This window comes from Osmerus eperlanus, chromosome 13 (assembly GCF_963692335.1).
Source record: "Osmerus eperlanus chromosome 13, fOsmEpe2.1, whole genome shotgun sequence".
Taxonomy (NCBI): Eukaryota; Metazoa; Chordata; class Actinopteri; order Osmeriformes; family Osmeridae; genus Osmerus; species Osmerus eperlanus.
The window spans coordinates 1,248,677-1,269,116 of NC_085030.1; the positions used below are offsets into that span (position 1 = coordinate 1,248,677).

General features: G+C 44.7%; 2 protein-coding genes across 5 annotated transcripts in view; both read left to right on the top strand.

Moving 5' to 3' along the window:
- The window catches only part of LOC134032503 (myelin proteolipid protein-like), a 422,406-nt gene that overhangs the window by 293,313 nt on the left and 108,653 nt on the right, over positions 1-20,440 (top strand). The gene's annotated exons all lie outside the window — the stretch shown is intronic.
- Positions 1-20,440, top strand: part of LOC134032131 (neuroligin-3-like) — a 205,829-nt gene that overhangs the window by 184,379 nt on the left and 1,010 nt on the right. For all 3 annotated transcript variants that reach the window (XM_062475965.1, XM_062475966.1, XM_062475967.1), the window contains 3 exons: positions 7,331-7,428; positions 7,581-8,272; positions 20,190-20,424. In XM_062475965.1, the coding sequence (XP_062331949.1) occupies positions 7,331-7,428; positions 7,581-8,272; positions 20,190-20,424 (1,025 nt within the window). The remainder of the gene's footprint in view (positions 1-7,330; positions 7,429-7,580; positions 8,273-20,189; positions 20,425-20,440) is intronic.

Genomic DNA, 20,440 nt, shown 5'->3' on the forward strand with positions numbered 1-20,440 from the left:
TAACAAGCTGTGTATAAAGTATGATAATGCAGTTATCAAACACCTTATGAATTGTATTATGAATAAAATGCATAATTTTTAACAGTGTTTATTAATGATCAACATAGTGTTTAATAATAAGCTTATTAACTATTTAATAATGTATTGTTAATGTTTCAAAATGTTTTATAAAGGATTAACTAACTATTAGTTAACACTTTGTAAATGCCGAAAAGCGTTGACTTATTATAAAGTGTTACCCAATTTACTCCCACGCCTGTTTAACTGAAGCTAATTTGGGTGGCTTTATTCTCCCATCCCAATCAGAATCAGAATTTGTTTATTCGCCATGTATGTTACACAAACACGGAATTTACTGTGGCAGGAAGGTGCAAACAATAAACATATACAGGTCTTAAATTAAGTAAAAAAGTACAATGGTTAAACTAATTCTAATAACTAAACAATTTAAAAATATAACAATTTAAAAAATAAAAAATATATAAAAATTAGACTAAGAATGAGCAGCATGAGTGGGCAACTTAGTGCAATGAGAAAACTGCTCTGCCTTTTCCATACAATGTCACTTCTCTATCTTTTACGGCCCTGATGAGAACGTCGGTCTCCTCAGCTGTGAACCGCTCCTGGCGTGGGCCTGGCAAATCCACCGTTATAATAGCAATCCGCCATGGAACAAGCGCGCCTGCTCTTGAAGGGAATGTGAGATGACGCTCTGATTGGTTTATTGCACGTTACGCCCAAACCACACCCATTAGTAATGTAGCTACTTCAGACCAACCCATTTTAGATTTGCGCCAGGCGCAAAGTCATTTATCCCGCTGGTATAATATCAACAGCGCCGGAGTCCCGCCCACAAAGTTACTTGCGCTTTGCGTTTTGATACTTGTGTTTCAGATCGTTAAAATAGTTATAGAGTCAAATAACTATTATATTGGTATTGGCATTATTTGGTTAATGTTAATACACTGTTCAGTTTCCCCTCTTCCAAACATAGGGGAAATTGTTTTGGTTGTTTGGCCAATATTACTGTAAACCCCCTACAATACAATGACACACTCCAACTGACATTAGGCTCTGGGGTGCACCAGCATTTAGATGGCTTGGCAGAATATCTGTCATCAACAAGCTTAGGATAGTTTCCTTCCTCAACATCATCTAGGTAGAATCTTCTTTCTCAGTGTTTCATTTGTCATTGTCTTAGTCTGAGCATGATAGCCTATTTTGCATGCTAGCCTATGAGGGCTGGGGATCTGAAGAGTCATGCCGTGTCAGGCAGGCGAGGAATGAGTCTGTTCTGAGGGCCTTTCTATAGCATTCTCACACATGTAAATGCCAAGCATAGATTACTTGACTGAGGGCTTCTGCTGTTTTGTGTTTGTGTGCGTGTGTGTGTGGGAGAATGGCTGAAATCTCTGCACTCTCAGGAAGGGGATTGGGCTGTGTGTGTGTGTGTGTACGTCAATTTGTGTGTGTGCATTTATGTGTGCCGAATTAGTACCGTAGTGGTTGTCATGCCCCAAGGTCGCCCTATTCTATCAACAGTAAATTACCTGTGACCTGCTCGACCAATGAGGCCCGCGCCTCATTTCGACGGCTCTGCGTTTAACGGCCATCTAGAGAGGGGCAGCCCGGTCAGGGTCGGCCAACCGCAGCCTCCCACTCACACATACACACACACCCCCGCCGGGCGTCACTTACATTGGAGCGGAGGGGAGCCAAGGGGGGGGGGGGGGTGATGAGTGATTACCCCGGAGCTCCAGTCATAATTCAGGCTGACCTCAATCTGCCAGCGGAGTGAGCCAGTGATGGATCGTCTCCGTGCCGAGGTGTCAGCCCAGACTGACAGGCGCATATCTGTTGCCTTTACAAAGCTAAACATGCCAGGTACAAAGGACTGACACTTCGATAGGGGGAGATTGAAGGAGAGGAAGATGGCATAGCCTTTGTGTGTGTGCATGTGTGTGTATTATTTGTGTGTACTGCTCTATGGAACCTGAGACTGGAGTGTGCGTTACAGATCAGTAAGTCACTTAACGTTTTAATCCAGCAGATGCTCTACAGTGAAATAACTGTGTTGCGATTTGTTTGTCCTTCCATGATGATCCATTTAATTTGTCAATTTATTAATCATCGGGTGCCTAAAACTCCACAATTCAGTACTACATAGTTAATAGTCTTTGTAATGTGTTTAAGCAATACATTTCTAAAATTGTTCATATGTTTAGACAACAAATAAAATAAGAGTTTCCAAGTTTCTTTTATTTCAACCTGGTCTGGATAAGGGAGGTTATGTGCCTGCTTTGCTGTACCTTTACTGAGATTACTAACACCTCCAGAGGTCTGTGGATCTTTGTGTTTGTGGCTTTGTGTGTCTGTAGCCCTGGACATGCTGTTGGTGGACCTGGGAATATGGTCTGTGGCTCTGGAGGGTGGGTCTATATCTATTAAACAAGTATGTATGTAGAGAGTGTGTCTGTATATCTGGATAGTGTGGAATGTGTACGCACATTATATTTCCCATATTGTAAAACTTAGTAAATTCTGTGAAAGTTGTAGTTGATTGATGTAACCACCATTAATTGTGTGGATAAAGTCTTCAGCTGATTAGATTTGAATCGCTTTGCCTGAATAATGAACACATTTCAAATCAAACAATTGTTTAAAATGTATTTATGTTATGCTTCATGGTCTTAGTCTCTGCATCCAGCTATCTGGGTCTGATACATACAGAGGTGCCGCATGCATGACCAGCAGTGAACTTCCTTCCCTTGGCATCTCTGACGCATCTGTGGGGAAAGACGAGTTCGGAATCAGAAACAGAAAGTACCTTTTTACTTGTGAATGTTTTCAAATGTGCATTCCTGGTAATGATTTGTATGACCATTCACTTACCAATTAGAAGACTGGAATGGTCCCATTGGCTTGTGCTGTGGGTGCATTGCCCTGATCGTTTGCTAGTTCTCGATCATGCTGCCCAGCAATGTTTCCTGTGTAATATCCAAGTGGCATTCAATACACATTGGATTTTTTAAATAACTGTTAAAGGGGTCATTGATTGCAAAACCGATTTTACCTTGTCATAGTTGAATAACGACAGTTTGGTGGGTAAAATGGACATACAGTGAACCTCAAAGTCCATTGACACCTCTTTCCTATCTAAATCTCACAACTTGAAACTGCAGCTGTAAAATGTTTGAAAAAGCTGAATTTGTGACGTCACAAATGTAGCATCACCTTTATCACACCCCAACATTTACATACAGACCAGCCCTCTGGTGTTCTGGCCCAGGATCTCAGACACTAGTTTAGCTGCGCGCTGCTCTGTGTACTTCCACGGGAATTACAAAGGAGAACATTTGTACGTTTTTAAAGGATATTGAAAATGGACCATTGTAAATGCAGTGTTCAAGGCTGTACAGGGAATGCACTTCTCATACACTTTTCAGAGTCTTCCTAAGGAACCAAACACTCGACGGGCTGTGATGTTTGTCTATGAGAACATCCCTGTGCAGTTCGACCCTCAATTACACATTTGCTCGAATCATTTCACCGAGGACAGTTTTGAAAACCTGGGACAATGTAAAGCAGGATTTGCTATGAAGCTGTTGCTGAAAAGAGGTGCTGTTCCGACCTTATGTTCATCACAGCCGCAAGCTGTAGTATGATTTTGTCGCTAACAGTTATTAGCAATGCTAACGTATCCTGCCTGTATCTAGCATCGGTAGAATGTGTGGTGATTTAGTTTATTGGCAATGGGGCTAACGTTATTTCATGTTCCTGACTGTGTTTCATTCAAATAAATAACCTGTGTTGTCATGTAAATCTACAATTCAAGATGCATGTTTGTCCAGATCTATTTTTCAGCAAGCTAGCTAGAGCTAACTGAAGCCGAGTTGAATCACGATAGTTTGTTTGCTAAGCTGTAGTGCTAACGTTACCCACCTAAGTCGATGCCGTTTGCTTCGACAACAGAAGTGGAAACCACTAACGTTATCATTTCAAATGATATCTAGTCAATCTGTTGAAAACAGTGTTGTGTAGACACAATAGATTTATTTGTACGTTTTTATTTCAAGTCTCCACCTTCGATGATTCAGTGAGTGCTGTTGGCCATGTTGTGTCTTTGCTCCGCAGCTTCACTCGTTGTAAACCAACCAATCAGCGCGCAGCTCATCTATATATTCATGAGCATACCATAAAAGGAGAAAACCTCTTGTTTTTTTCCCAGGGCTATTTCACAGGATGCATCAGGGCTCATAGAACAGCACCCGGGCCATTTTCAGCCCAACCAATGTTACATACCCTATTCGGAGACCTTAAGGAACAGTGTGAAATACCCCAAAAACCCAGTCAATGACCCCTTTAAGGATGTTAAAGGATGATCACTGTCACCCAGGCACATGTACAGACCACAGGAGTTGCAGGGGCCAAACTTAAAAAGCACCCATAAAGTCTAATGTGACTGTAGAAAGGATGAACAGACATGATATATTGATTTCTGAATACAAATATGTCTGCCTACCAAGAAGATGCGAGCCAGCTGAGCCTTGTAACAGTACAGATTTGTTAAGTTAATGTAACTACTGTAGCAAGGTTCTATTGCTGCTGAGCAAAACATTTATTCCAAACTAACACCACTAAAGCTGATGGGTAACTAGTTGTTTATCCAGCGATTTTTTAATAATATCAATTTCAGTTATTAGGGGATGAACTTCAGACAAAAAACAGCAGCAGGAAGGCAAACCAGTATATGTTTTATGTTAGCTAGCTGGTTGTTCATAGGCAGGGGCGTAGCCACACGGTGGCCAGGGGGGGCCACGGCCACCATTGGTCAGAGAATGGCCACCCTGCCGGCCCCCCCAACCTCACAACCTTTTTTTTTTTAAACCCTCCTGAACAGAAACGGTATAAAGCTGACAAAATGCATTAGTATTTTTTTTTTTTATTATGAAGAAATTATTTATACCCAAATCCTACCAAACTGACTCCAGATCAGCACGTACACACATGACATGGGACAAGCCCTCATACACACACGCACTGTGCGTGTGCACACGTGCCTAATGCTCTGTCTCCTGAGAAAACCTCCTGAAAACTGCTTAAATGCTGGCATACTAAACATTTGGTGTTACTTTGTAGATATTACAATACATTTGGCAATGATAGCAATGCTGTTGGACTTTAAAAGCAGTGTATATGGTTTGGCAGGGGCATATTTTGAGTTCTGATATTGGGCTGGTTTTTGGGCTGGTTTTATTGGCCATTGGGCTGGTTTTGGGCTAGTTTTTATTGGCCATTGGGCTGGTTTTGTCACACAGACCTGGCAACCCTGACTAGCAGCTAACCACTGGATACCGTTAGAAAACTGCTGCTCTGAGTGATGCAGTGTGTGAGTTTTAAAATAGTAGTTTTTGACAATCAAGTGCCATCCCAAATAAAAGACTGGCCAGAGCTGGCCCCACCAGAAATAATGTCCTGGCTACGCCCCTGTTCATAGGCTGAACAATGAAGCTGCAATAGACTTACCTAGCCAAGTATGATGAATTATCTAGCTAACCAGCCAGTGGGCCGCGTATTGAACAGAAGAAGACACAAAGTAAGTTTCAAGTTAGACAATTTGAAGGAGAGGGGTGTTCTGTTTTTTACTTGGGTGCCAATGAGCTACCCATAAGACAGGAAGTTAACAATTTATTCAAGAGTGACTCTAGTCACAAACAACCTGAACATTTATCCAATGGAAAATCTAATTTACATAGATGGCATACAGCTCTATACATTTTTTTGCTCGATTGACCCATTGATGGTCTTTATTCCAATTGTGGTTTAGGACGTAAATTCTGTTGTCTAAGAAATCACAGATGAAAAGGTCATTTATGAGGAGAACCCTCATTGTCTGTCCTCCCTTCTGACATATATTCCATGGCAAACTTTGTGGAATCTCCACAGACGCACCTGAGGTGACATGAAATATATCAAAAGCCCAGAATGGTTGCGCCCTGTGCCTGGATCTATAAAGAGAGTGTGTATATAGAGAGTGTGGCTATGTCTCTGGATAGTGTGTGTTAGTCTGTGGAGAGTGTGTGTCTGTAGCGTGGCAGCAACATTGGGATTCAGAGTATCTGCGTACAATGAAAACTGCTGTTTATACGGAGAAGAGAAGAGAGAAGGAGGGCGAAGGAGTGAGGGATATAGGGGAGAGGAGGGGTAAGGATAGGGAGGAGAGAAATGGAGAAGGAAAGATGAGGAGTAGAAGAGGGGGGAGAAAAATGGATTACAGAGAAGGAGGGGTATAGGGAGGTAGGGCAGGATTAAGCTCCAGCCCCCCTGCCCCCAGGCGTCCATCTTTCATCTCTGGACTGGCCCTCTAATGCTTTCAAGTGGTTGAAATCCTTGACATCTGCTTCCCCTCCCAGGGACTCTACACAGGCCATCGTCCACACAGACATGCACATACACACACACACAAACACATCCTGCAGAGTCACAGCTACAGGACCTCTATGGGCCAGGGCTTGAGCTGGAGCGCAGCTGCTCACACACATACAAATCCACATGCTTAAAATGTTGTCTAATCGAATCACAATCCTATAGGTAATAATCTGTCAAAAACAATCATTGTAGTACGTTTACTTAAAACTTTTTACAAAGAAATGTAGAGTAGTCTAATCCAGTGATGCAGTGCCATGACACACTGACTATATAGTTAGTGTATTATATAATACACTTCAACCATCCTGCCATGACCCCTCCCCCCAGACTCTAAATGAGTCCCATCTACCTTCAGAGCTTCAGAAACAAGCATCTGTTCTGAACACATACACAAGCATGCTGGGATGATTAGCACTAGTGCAGGAAGAACACAGGCGTGGCAGACTGAGGACATCCCCCATCCCTCCTCTTCATCATTCTCCTTATACCTCCTCTCATCATTCATCACCACTTCCTTTTCACTTTTCATCCTCTTTCTCCACATGCTCCTCCTCTCCTCTGCAGTCCTCTGTCTTTCTGTTTCCTCCTTCCACTCCTCCTCTCCCCCTTTCTTTTCATTCTCTTCCATCCTCTTCTTCTTTCCTCTTTTTCCGGCTCCTTTCTTTTCTGTGCCTGTCTGTAGGCCACACCATCTGTAGCCATCAGTAGAACAAGCATGATACTATCATGCTAATTTTCTGGAAGCAGGCGTGACTGAGTGAGTGAGTGTGTCTGTGTGTCTATGTGTGTGTGTGTCCAACAATTAGGTTCATGTTTTTCTTTTTGCCATTTAAATGTAAATTGTAAATTTCACATGCCCTCTGAACGCCTCCCCTCTGCTCCCCTTTGTCTGTCCACACAGGACTGTTCCACAGGGCCATCATCCAGAGTGGCAGTGCCCTCTCCAGCTGGGCTGTCAACTATCAGCCTGTCAAGTACACACGCCTCCTGGCTGAAAAGGTACCCTTCCTCTCATCTCTTCTAATTGGAGTTCTAGTTCCCATTCGGACTCGGACTGCCTCCCACTGACTCTCTCCCTCTCTCTGTCTGACTTGGATTTGGACTGTTCCTGATTCTGACTTTTGTGTGTGAATGTGGTTCTTGTTTTGCAGGTGGGTTGTAACGTTCTGGACACTCTGGACATGGTGGACTGCCTGAGGAAGAAGAGCTCCAGGGAGCTGGTGGAACAGGACATCCAGCCTGCTCGCTACCACGTAGCCTTCGGACCCGTCATTGACGGTGACGTCATACCCGACGACCCAGAGATCCTAATGGAGCAGGGCGAGTTCCTCAACTACGACATCATGCTGGGTGTCAACCAGGGCGAAGGTTTGAGGTTTGTGGAGAACGTAGTGGACTCTGAGGACGGCGTCTCCGGGAACGACTTTGACTTCTCTGTGTCAGACTTTGTGGACAGCCTGTATGGCTACCCAGAGGGAAAGGACACCCTGAGGGAAACCATCAAGTTCATGTACACGGACTGGGCTGACCGCGACAACCCAGAGACGCGCCGGAAGACCCTGGTAGCCCTGTTCACCGACCACCAGTGGGTGGAGCCGTCAGTGGTGACGGCAGACCTCCATGCACGATACGGCTCGCCCACCTACTTCTATGCCTTCTACCACCACTGTCAGAGCCTGATGAAGCCCGCCTGGTCAGACGCGGCACACGGCGACGAGGTGCCCTACGTTTTTGGCGCTCCCATGATCGGACCCTCCGACCTGTTCCCCTGCAACTTCTCCAAGAACGACATCATGCTCAGTGCGGTGGTGATGACCTACTGGACCAACTTTGCCAAGACGGGGTGAGTTCTGGAGTTCATCTCTGCTGTCCTGGTTTTAATGTGTCTTGCAGTGTTAGATCTGTGTCTTGGGTGTGTGTACTAGGCTGGTGAGTACAACATGTATTGGGATTTGGTTTTAGGTTAGTTCAAAGACAGAATGGCCTGTTTGTTAGGCTTGGTCTAGGCTTGGTCTGTGTGTGCATATTGGGCTCTTTGTGTTCCCCAAAGCTGTATCTTTCAGAGTCATTCTTGTGTTCGAGGGCAGCACGATGAATAGTAGAGATTGAAAACATTTTTTTACAGGGGTGTTATTACAGGGTATTGCTAGATCTGAGATTTATTGAATCTGAGGATGATGAAATGTTCCCCTCTGTGTGTGTGACCGTGTGTATGTGTGTGTATGCACGCGCAAGCGTGCCTACATGCTGTTTCTTAGTTTGGAAAATACTATTTGCTCTGTAACACTGAGGCCTAAGGAACACTGAGCTCAATCAGGGAGGCATATCACACTCTGGCCCACGACACTATTGATCCCTCAGCTTGGCTCAGTCGATCACTGCCCCTCTCCGTGACTGTCCCTCTCCCCCCAGCACACTCTGCCCCTCCCCCACCTCAAAGCAGCCCCACCTCTAGGAGGACTGCTGGTAAGGTAATCACTTCTAACAAACTGAAATACAATCGGACAATCCCTGTAACAAGAGGAATATCGATCCGAGAGCAGACGCAACCTAATCTCGGATCGTCGTTTTCCCTGTTCGGTCAAGTTTGTATATCATTGGTCCAATCTATCTGTCAGTCACTTGACATTTAGGTACCATGGTGTGGTTAGGTCCTAATGACCCTCTGGACAGCAGATCTCCAGGATGGGGAGGGAGCTGCCAATGACAGAAATGTCCAGGACTTGTGGTTCTGCATGGCTAAGTTTTCAAGAAAGCTGAAAGGTCTTCTGACTGGTGACTACACAGCTGTCACAGTCTGCTATCTCTGGCTATCCTGTCGGATTCAACGGAGTGTTACAATATGCAGATGTTCTGATTCTGTGTGGGTATTTCCGCTTATTGTGGGGCCTCCTGTCATCTGTCCGTCCGTTTAGGTTAGCGGGGCAGAGAACACACGTTATCTGAATATCAGTAGAGATTATGGACAACCTTGAGTTGCGGACCAATGCAGAAGCAGCCTGATTCATTCTGACCTTCAACATTCCAACAGAGTGGAGCCCAGGCTGATGGCCTGTGACAGGCCATCCATGCTACCTATTCATAGCCACCGCAGGCAGGCCATGCCAGAGCTATTACCAAGAACTTCATTTGAACCTGGTCTGAACTTGTGTGGTCTCCTGGAGAGTACTATAGCCAGGTTAAGGTTGAAGAGCCCACTATTTTGTACAATTGGTAGTTTGTACAAAACCTGATGACCCTCGTTATCCCAGCATAAAGACAGAGAGGGCATGTGTGTGTGTTCTTGTTTGTTTGAGTAGGTATGTCTGTGTGTAGTTTTGTTAGCCTTATTCCAGATTGATCAATTACAGACTGGCAGGCAGTGGGTATAGAGCTGTATAGAGATTGGGATTAGATGCCAGGATAATAGTCCTCCAATAGAGAGGCTAACTGGGTAGTACAGGAGTGGACTATAACACAGTATAGGACTATACAATTCTACATTATACGAGGGGGGTCTTTATGTGAGCAATACATTTATTGTGTAGTTGCACGTGTCCTCAGAAATTCAAATGCTATTTCTAGGGGATTTTAGGGGGTTTATGATAAGGGTTCAAATTTGAGTTGGGATTAGAATTACATGTAGGGTTGGGGTTAGGAATAGTTTAAGAGTTAGGGTTAGGAGCTAGGGTTAGGTTTAGGGTTAGCGTTTGGAGCTGGGGTTAGGTTTAGGATTAGGGTTCAGTATAAGGTTGTTCAGAAGTGTACTTGGTACCTTAACACCTTAGGCCGAAGATTGATGATCGACTTTGTGGTCGTATCATCAGACCATATGTCTTGGACACTTAAGTAAAGAAAGGAGCAGAGCTGTCAACTGATCACCACCTGGTAGTGAGTTGGATCCAATGGTGGGGGAGACTGCTAAACAGAACTGGTAAACCCACACGTGTTGTGAGGGTGGCCTGGGAATGTCTTGCGGAATTTCCTGTTTGTGAGGTCTTCAAATCCCACCACTGGAAGAATTTATCATGCATCTCAGGGGAGGTTGGGGACATGGAGTCCCAGTGGACCATGTTTAAAGCCTCCATTGTAGAGACAGCTGGTAGGAGCTGTGGTCAGAAGGTCATTGGTGCCTGTCTTAGCAGTAATCTAAGAACCCGCTGGTGGACACCAGCAGTGAAGGAAGCTGTCAAGCTGAAGAAGGAGGCCTTTCAGGCATGGTTGGCCCAGGGTTCTCCTGAAGCAGCAAACAGGTACTGGGTGGCCAGAAGAGCTGTGGCTTCAACAGTCGCTGAAACAAAAATCCGGGCGTGGAAGGAGTTCGGCGAGGCCATGGAGAAGGACTTTCGGAAGGCGTCAACGAAGTTCTGGCAAACTGCAACTCAGGAAGGGAAAGCAGGGCCTGGCTCAGACTGTGCTCATCCAGGGGGGAGAACTGCTGACCCAGACTGGGTATTTTGTCAAGTGGTGGAAAGAGGAGCCAGAGTCTGAAGACTTGGGGAAAGCCTCACCTATATCCCTGGCAGAGGTTGCCATGATAGTTGAAAAGCCGGGGTGAGGAGATTTTCCGGTTTGGGAACCGCTGAATTTTTTATCTGCTTTTTGCAGATGACATGGTTCTGTTGGCTTCATCAGACCTTCAGCATGCCATCAGGCGGTTTGCAGTCGAGTGTGAAGCAGTCAGGATGAGGGTCAGCACCTCCAAGTCTCTGGCCATGGTTCTCTACTAGGGGTGGAATGGTGCATGTATTTGTACCGAACCGTACGGTACGGGCGTCACGGTTCGGTGCATTAAATTACACAGAGAATACACGATATAAAAATAAATAAAACTTGCATGCAAATTAACTAATGTAATGCGGAACTACTGTTAGATACTCGTGTTCTTTCGGGACATCTAATCTGTAGCTCTGAAGCTCTGATTGGCGCCGCCGTGAGTCAGAGATAGGCTAGCTAGCAGCACTAAGGACGAGTATGGCGAGTGGTGGCGACCCACGAGAGATAGAGGACCCGCCGGCCGTTTTAAGATTGCAAGTTTGGGAAAACTTCGGTTTCCCATTCAGTTACAGTAGTACAGGCGAGAGAGTGGTGGATAAGACGAGCACTGTGTGTCGGCGTGGTTCAGCAGTTGTTGGCCGTGACGTGCAGTCGGGGTAGGCAAGGTAGGCACTGCCTACTCTGCCAAAATTCAAACGTAAGCATTTTTATTAAATAATTTTATTTAATAAACTTGTATTTGTATTTTTACTGTTTATTATTGTGATTTATATATGCAATACGTGTGTTATTGCAATTGTTTAGACGTTACGATGACAAATGGAGCAGTTACGCATAATCAAATACCAAAAAAATTGTAGAATAAGCAGTGCTTTTACTGTCCGTTCACTGCGGACGACAAGCGAAAAACTCACTTGCGCACTTCGATCCTGTATTCTTCAACATGTACAGTAGGCTACCAGTCAAAAGTTTGGACACATTTTCCCATTTAAGTGCCTAGCCTCTTACTGACATCACCGCACGTCACTGGTTGTGGGGTATGTGACTGGAAATACATCTAACATGCTAACGCATAACGCATCTGGCGTGTGCTAAATGACTAAAAATATACAACGCCATCACCCAGGTGTGCCAATCACTGAAACGAGTAAAAAAAAAAAACAACTTCTCCCTACAGTGCTTAACCAGCCATTAGATACACATACAAATAGGGCCAAATAAATTACTGACGCAATCGGAATTTACATGTCATCTTCAATGCGCCGTATTCACTCGTAGAGGAACCTGGTTTGTTTTGCTTTTCTCTCCGTTGTACCGAACTCGTACCGAACCGTGATGTCTGAACCGCGGTATGAATCGAACCATGACTTCAGTGTACCGTTCCACCCCTATTCTCTACTGTAAAACGGTGGATTGCTCCCTCCGGGTTGAGAGTGAGTTGCTGCCCCCAGCAGGTACCAAGGAGTATCTCAGGATCTTGTTCACGAGTGGTGGAGAAAAGAGCCTGATATTGACAGTCGGGTTGGTACCCGATCAGCAGTGATGCGGGTGTTGTACCATAGTTGGTTTCCTCCTTAGGGTGGCTGGGTTCAGTGTTAGAGATAGGGTGAGGAGCTCAGACAACCGGAGAGGACTGGGAGTACAATCGCTGCTCCTTCGCATCGAACGGAGACAGTTGAAATGGTTCAGGCATCTGACTAGGATGCCTCCTGGGCCCCTTCCTTTGGAGGTTTTCTGGGGAGACACCAGGGTAGACCCAGACTCACTGGAGGGATTATATATCTCAGCCCTTGGGATCCCCCAGGGGGAGCTGCCACCGTGACAAAACCCTGGATAAGCGGATGAAACTGGATGATGATTCTGGTTCGGTTTTTGGGGTAAAATTAAGGATCGAGTTAAGGTTAGAGGTTTTGAAAAACGGGATTTTGAAAGTGACTGAATTGTGAGTCTCCACAAGAATAGTCATACAAGCTTGTGTGTGTGTGTTTAACCCTAGACAGCAGTGTCAGTGTGTAAACCCTTATCATGTGATTATGTGTGCTGCAGCATGTGCTCTCAGAGGCTGCATGTCTGGATCATAGCAGCTTCCTCCAAGCTCTTCCTTCCTTCAAGCCTGCATGTGTCATTACATGCACATTTCATATCCATGTTCACATATTTCTCTCTTCCTCTCTTTCTTTCTTTCTCTCTTTCTTTCTCTCTCTCTCTTTCTCTCTCTCACTCTCGCTTTCTCTCTCTTTACCAGCATCCGAGAATCAGTACTGTACTGAGAATCAGAATGCATTACTGACAAATCTTCTTAGAAAGTCAGTGTTTGTGTGTGTCTGTATGTGTGGTCCTTGGTATTTATTCTATTATTTACCTATTTCTAATTAATGTTTTTTGTCTTCATGTTTGTTAGTTTGCTAGTTTATGGATATGGCACTAGCAAGATAATGTTCTAATTTTACTTAAAATTAGGCCCACTTTTTATACACGCACACACACACACACAAAAGATAATATTAGGAAGTGTACTAGATGTTTATTAATTGATCTTTTATCTTGCTATGGTCTTCCTGCTGATGTTGGCCATTCTAGCTGTTATGGTGCCCCTGTGCTGGTAATTAACAAACTGAACTCTCTCTCCCCCTCCCTCCCTTTTCCCTCCCTCCCTCCTTCACCCCCCCTCCTTTCTCTCTCTATCTCTCTCTTAATAACAACACATACCATTTTTCATATATTGGACTAGCATTAATGATTGGTTGGTAGACACAGGTAGAGGAAGTCGAATGGGCCCACATTCAGATAATATATCTGTAACTCGCCTGGGCAGAACCATCTGTGATTAATACCCCTACAAGGCCGTGTTTGTTTGTGTTGTCTGATAGTGTGTTGATGGAATACCCTCTACCACCCCATACAGTCACGGATGTGGACCCAGAATGCCCATTGACCTCCACACAACAGCCTGACTCCACTTTTTCCACTAATTGCATCACTCATCCAACTTTTCTCTCATCCCTCTCTCACCCTTCATGCCATCTGTACTCCGGATACCTTACTTATCTTTCCCTGTGTGTGTGTGTGTTCGGGGGGGGGGGGGCATGGGGGCATCTTAATGTGACAGAGAAGGAATGGCCTATGATAGGGGTTAAGGAGGTCTAGATAAACCGTTTGTTGGCTGTCACTCATGTAATCCAACCAATCAATAGCCAATCTATAGTAGGAGGTGGCCAGAGAGATGTGTCCTCCAGAAGTCAAAGTCACAGTGCCTCACCCACCATTGCTTAGCCCACCTAACCACCTGTCAGTCCCAGCTGTTCGGTGATCAGGGCCGGGGTGGGTAACCGGGAGAATTCCCGGTGGGCTGGTCGAGGATTTTGTTGATGTTGACATTTGTCACTTTAGTCTATCTTCTCTTGATGTAGGCTACACACGTTCTGCATTCTGACACCTCAGCCTCTGCATGGATTGTACCATGTGAGGGAGTTCTCCCCTCCCAAATAGAGTTGGTTGGGTCCATAGCCCATCTTTTCCAAAAAGTTTTCTCAGATAGGCTACCGATAGCTGGGCCGGGCGGCCCTACCATAACGATACGCGTCAGAGAGGATGGATGGGAGCAGGGCCGGAGTGATGGCATCACTCTACAAGGTTTTACCAATTGAAAAACGGCTATGTTTATTATACATAAAGCTCAAAAAACAAAATGTTTTGCTTGCGCGCTGTGCGCGCTCGCATTACATGTGGAAGTCCCTATCTTGCATCACATCAAACCCATACGTACTAGGTTTGGGCTAAGCCCCGAATGTTTACAACGTCTGGCTCCGTGCCTGATTACATTTAGTCATTTACATTTAGTCATTTAGCAGACGCTCTTATCCAGAGCGACTTACAGTAAGTACAGGGACATTCCCGCCGAGGCAAGTAGGGTGAAGTGCCTTGCCCAAGGACACAACGTCATTTTGCACGGCCGGGAATCGAACTGGCAACCTTCAGATTACTAGCCCTCTTCCCTAACCGCTCAGCCACCTGACTCTCCGATGATTAACTCTCAGATCGTTAAGCAGTCTCAAAAATTGTATCAATATAAAAAATTATATGATCCCTTTCTATAATCATGATACCCCCCACAAAAGTTCACTGCACCCCCAGTCAAAGCAGGCTGCATCCGGCCCTGTTTGGTATACAAAAAAAAGTGGTTAACATTGAATGCCAACTAGAGAAGCTAAGGATATCAAGGTAATTCACCTAGAGCACTGCAATGACAGAGTTTTTACTTTTGAAGGAAGGTATGAGAAAAAGGGATTTATTCTTGGTCCTATTTATGTGCTTTATCAGTGTGATGGAAGGACTGTTTAATCTGTTCAATTCTGCGTGTGTGTGACAGAGAGAGAAAGAGAGAGACTGCCAGAGACTGTATGTTTATGTGGGAGGTTGGATGGTGTTGGATGTGTGAGTAAGGGAGCGACAGAGAGTGTGTGTTAGTATGTGTGTACCCCCTGTCAGACTTGTGTGGCATGTCCCATGTAAAGTTGAAGTACTACACCTCCACAGGGACTGGCCCTAGACTGATTTCCCTGGGCTGCTGCAGGGCTTTTACTGTGCACTGTATGCAGTCACACGCACATACGCACACACACACACTTACACAATCTCTCTTTCTCTCTGTCTCAGACTTTCTTTATCACACATACACACTAAAACACACCGCTGGCTCTCCAAGGTTGCTTGGGGTGAAGAGGTCACAAGATGAGGGAGTGGTTTAATGCAGGCCTGAGTGCCCTGACCATATGAACACATCACATCAGATCTGAGAGCCCATTAGAATGCTTGCTTTTATGACTGCTATAATCCCCCCACACTCTGTCGCTCCGCGCAAGAATTTAGACGTGTGTATGTGTGTGCGTTTGTGTGTGTGTGTGCACCACACCAATGACACCCACCAATGTCTGGATTAACGGGAAGGACTGATAGGCTGGGCAGGGGAGAGGCAGGCTACCAGCTAATGCAGAACAACACCCAAAACCCAACACTGTACCTATCACATACACACACACACCACCACCATGGGCTGTGATGCTACCACAAATTAGGGAGGAGCAGAGAGACATCAGTATGTTATGATATTAACGCTGTCTGTCGTGGAAGTTTTTGAGAGAATCAATCGTTTAAGCTGAAGTCGGGTGAAGTACAGAGTTAATGTTTATTTGACGTAGATTTGAACATAATAACGTTATCAACATAACATCATCAACACACAAACATAAGACAATAAAACAAAGACAATTCTATACAGCTCCATCTAGCATTCTAGAATGGAACCGGGAGAATCCAGCCCACCAGCACTACCCAGCTGATGGCCCTGAACCACCCAGAACATTCTTCAACAGACCATTTTATAGATACGACAGTTCTCAAAAGTCATTGGTCCATCCTACAGACATGCAGCTATACCAAATCTCTTCTGTCATTGGTTAAATCCTTAGAACAATACAGTTGAATCCACATTGTCTTCAGACCAACTATCTCTTCCCCCCAGGTGACAAGAACTCTCTCAGGTCACCCAGACTTCCCGTCTCTTAGACTTCACGTCTCCTAGTTAGGTGTCATAAAACTACAGGTGGCATCTCTACCAAATGGAGTTTAATCAACATACATTGTATCAAGCTTCTTAACCAACTGTAAACTTCTCCTAAAACACATTCATTGTACATAGGCCCAAAATTTCTTTCACACTGTCTTCACCATCTAAATCAATTACGGCCCACGCATTTGGACCGGCCCTCTGAACAATGCCAGAAAAAAATTATATTAATAATTTTAAAAATCTGTTCCCACTGATTAATATGCATGAGTAAAGGCCGATTTATACTTCTCCGTTTTTACGGAGACGGACACAGGGAATGCCCTCTCCGACGAGGAATTCCCTCTCCGTGCCCTCTCCGAGCCCCTCGGAGAGCTCTACGTGCACCTCCTGATTTTCCTGACTATCCGTCTGTCCATCCGTCATTTTACGGATACCCCTTGGCTGTGATTGGTCCATATTAAGAACCTCTTGCGTCAGGGGCGGGGTTGCCGTGATAAACAGGACGAACAGAATCCTTTGACCGCCATTGCTGTAAGTTTTTACAATTCATATTTCAGCTAAACAGTACATGTAAATCAGCATCTAAATTAAAATGTGACGAGAAATGGGCAGTGTAGTTGCTGAAAATGTGCGTATTTTATTGATGAAACGGCTAATTTGTACATTTGCTCCGATTTCTCGATAACCTAGGTAATAAAACACTCGACGACGACTTACAAAAAAACGTTGCGCCACCTACTCTTCTGGCGGTGAATTGTTTTCAGCACCCACAGCCTTCGGAGTACTATAAATTCAACCAATCCGTCCGACTCCGTCCCTCCGTCTGTCCGTAACGGAGTCGGAGAAGTATCATTCGGCCTTAAGTAAATGTTTTGATTTCAATAGCAATGAATATGAAAAAAGGTCATTACAATAGTAATAATGCTCTTTTAATAGGCTATATTTCCCTTGATATGTACGGATGTATGGTGAATAACAAAATAATAAACTAATCTAGCATAATAAATACATTTAAAATCATAAGAAATCTCCTGGAAATAATACTGGTAGTCACTCCGGCCCATGTAATTTTCTGTTACAGACCGACCATGCCCCACATTAAAGAAAGGAAAAATTATCTGGCCCTCGCAGAAAAAAGTTTGGGGACCCTTGATCTAAATGAATCAGTTCTAAAAATAAATCAAAATTGGAATCAAACAGCAGAATTTCTCACACATTGTCACCTCCAATAAAATACTACACACTACTAAAATACAGTACAGTGTAATACAATGAAACACAGTGCAATACATTTTATTTTCTAGTCTTTTCCACATCTAATAGCCTTTCATGCTGCGGAACACACATCTCACTCCAAACTCAGTCAAGCACACTTCTTAGCATCGCACACATTGCACACACAGTGGCTCACACTGCCCTACAACACAGAGGGCTGACACACACACAAACACACACATGCATGTAAAGGTTAGAGCAGCGGATCAGGTGGCAGAGGCAAGCTGGTTGGGAAAGAATGTAGCTTGTTCACTATCGACATTGCAACAATTAGCCAAGCATATGTGTGTGTAATTAGATAAGGCAGGCAGTTGTTCTCTAATGCGGCAAATCAAATTAACTAAAGATGCCACATTGATTTCTTTGTGTTGCCTAAATTATTCATCTTCCCTTGCACTGAGCCAGAGAAAGCAAAAAAGAGGAAGAGAAATAGAAGGCAAGAGAGAGAAAGAGGGAGTGAGGAAATAAAGATAGAAAGCATGAGACGGAGATAGTGAGAGAGAGAGAAGAAGAATGTTGTGGAGATGCCACAAACAACCGTTAGCCTGTAACTATTAGTCCCAGAGAGAGAAAGACCAAGACCAAGACAGAGAGAGGGAGGGAGGGAGGGAGGGAGGGAGGGACAGGGAGAGACAGGGAGAGACAGGGAGAGACAGGGAGAGACAGGGAGAGACAGGGAGAGACAGGGAGAGACCAGTCTTTGGTCCTGTTCCTGTTGGTCCTGTTCCTTGTCATACAGAGCGCAGTTGTGCGGATCAATATGACCGTAGCACTGCTGGCCTCCTTTCAAAAACCAAATTACTGATACAGCGCTATAGAGTCATCATAGCCGGCCTGCCAAAATTCATGTGGAACCATTACAGCCCTATAGAGGGGGTTATTTACTGTGCTTAACTACTGACACCTCTATCTCCTGCTCTGTCTTTCTCTCTCTGTCTGTCTCTCTGTTTATTTCTCAGTTTCTTTATCTGTCTTTATTTCTGTCCCTCTTTCCTATCCCTTCTTCTCCCAAAAGCACTGAATGATAAAAAAAATACAGCAGGACAGCAAATAAAGGAAAGGAGTTTGAATCCTTCTGCTGTGTTGTCTGTAATTCCATGGGTCTGTGTTTGTAGTTTTCACAAGCCTGCTGCCAAAAAATAACTAAAACAAACTCTAGCTGCCACATTTCTAAATCCCAAACTGAATTTAAACCACGGCTTCTGCCAGCATCACCCTTCCACTCACCCAGAGAGGCTTTGTGACATTAGGAACACTCCTCCTCCATCCAGCCTCCAAACAGTCCTGTAGTCGCTAAATGACTTGGATGTTTCTGTCTCTATTATGCTATCTCAAGGCTTCACTTTCATTCTGCTTGCTGTGGATGGAAGTCATCTTGCTTGCGAAGAATCCAATAAGTACATAAGACAAGTTGTGTTCAAATTTACACCCCCTACATGTTCAGTTTCCCAACAACAAGGCGAGGTGTGATTGGAGCAGATTGCAATATGTTAATATGATCAGCAAATCAATAGGTTCACTGAGATTGAAAGTGTCACCCATCTGACGAGACAGCATCAACAACAAAAAACACATTGGAAAGAGAAACACTGACTCCTCTAGGATAGAGGCGGTACTGCAGGACTCAAGCATACATTTACACTGAAGAACATCTAGAGATACACACACACAACCTCATATAGAACACACAAACACACACACAATCTCACTTAGAACATACAAACACACACAGTCTCACATAGAACATACAGACACACACACAGAGCATCACATACAACATACAGTCACACACAGCTTTACATAGCACACAAACAGACACATGGAAGCTTTTCCACAATGTGCACGCCCACACACATATACACACACACACTGACAAAGCACTTACACACATAGACACTCATGCGCACAATCACACACACACAGCTGTGGAATTACCCCCTAAGTGTCTTGATTAATATGGACCACTTTCCCTCAGCCCACTGGAAGCCGACGCACACTGTGCTGTCCTCCCTCAGCAATTAGCCAGCAGATCTTTCCAGTCTGGGTTAGTTGAGAGAAGATGCTCCTGGAACATGGAGAGGGACTGTTGACTTATTCATACATGTTTACTTTAAAAAAAGGAGAGGCATTCGACCTGAATAAGACTCAAGAGGGGTTGGGTGGTGGTGGTGTGTGTGTGTGTGGGGGGGGGTGAAGAAGTGAAGAAGAGAAAACCAGAGGAAGGAAAGAGATTGAGAGAGCAGGGACCCTATGTCTTCTCCTGCTATTTCCCTGCTATTTCCCCCAGAAGAAAGGGATAGAAGGAGGAGTCAGGGTAGTGCTGGATGTGTCACTATGAGCAGTAACACGTTTTGTGCTTTGGTATTGATGTTTTTTTTTTCTCTCTTTCTAATTCCTTTCTCTTTCTTTCTCATCCCAAATACTGTCTCTAATCTTCCAGGGATCCTAACAAGCCTGTCCCCCAGGACACCAAGTTCATTCATACCAAGGCCAATCGCTTTGAGGAGGTGGCCTGGTCAAAATATAACCCTCAGGACCAGCTCTACCTCCACATCGGCCTCAAACCCCGGGTTAGGGACCACTATCGCGCCACCAAGGTGGCCTTCTGGAAACACCTGGTGCCACACCTGTACAACCTCCACGACATGTTCCACTACACCTCTACCACCACCAAGGTATGGGGCGCTGTGT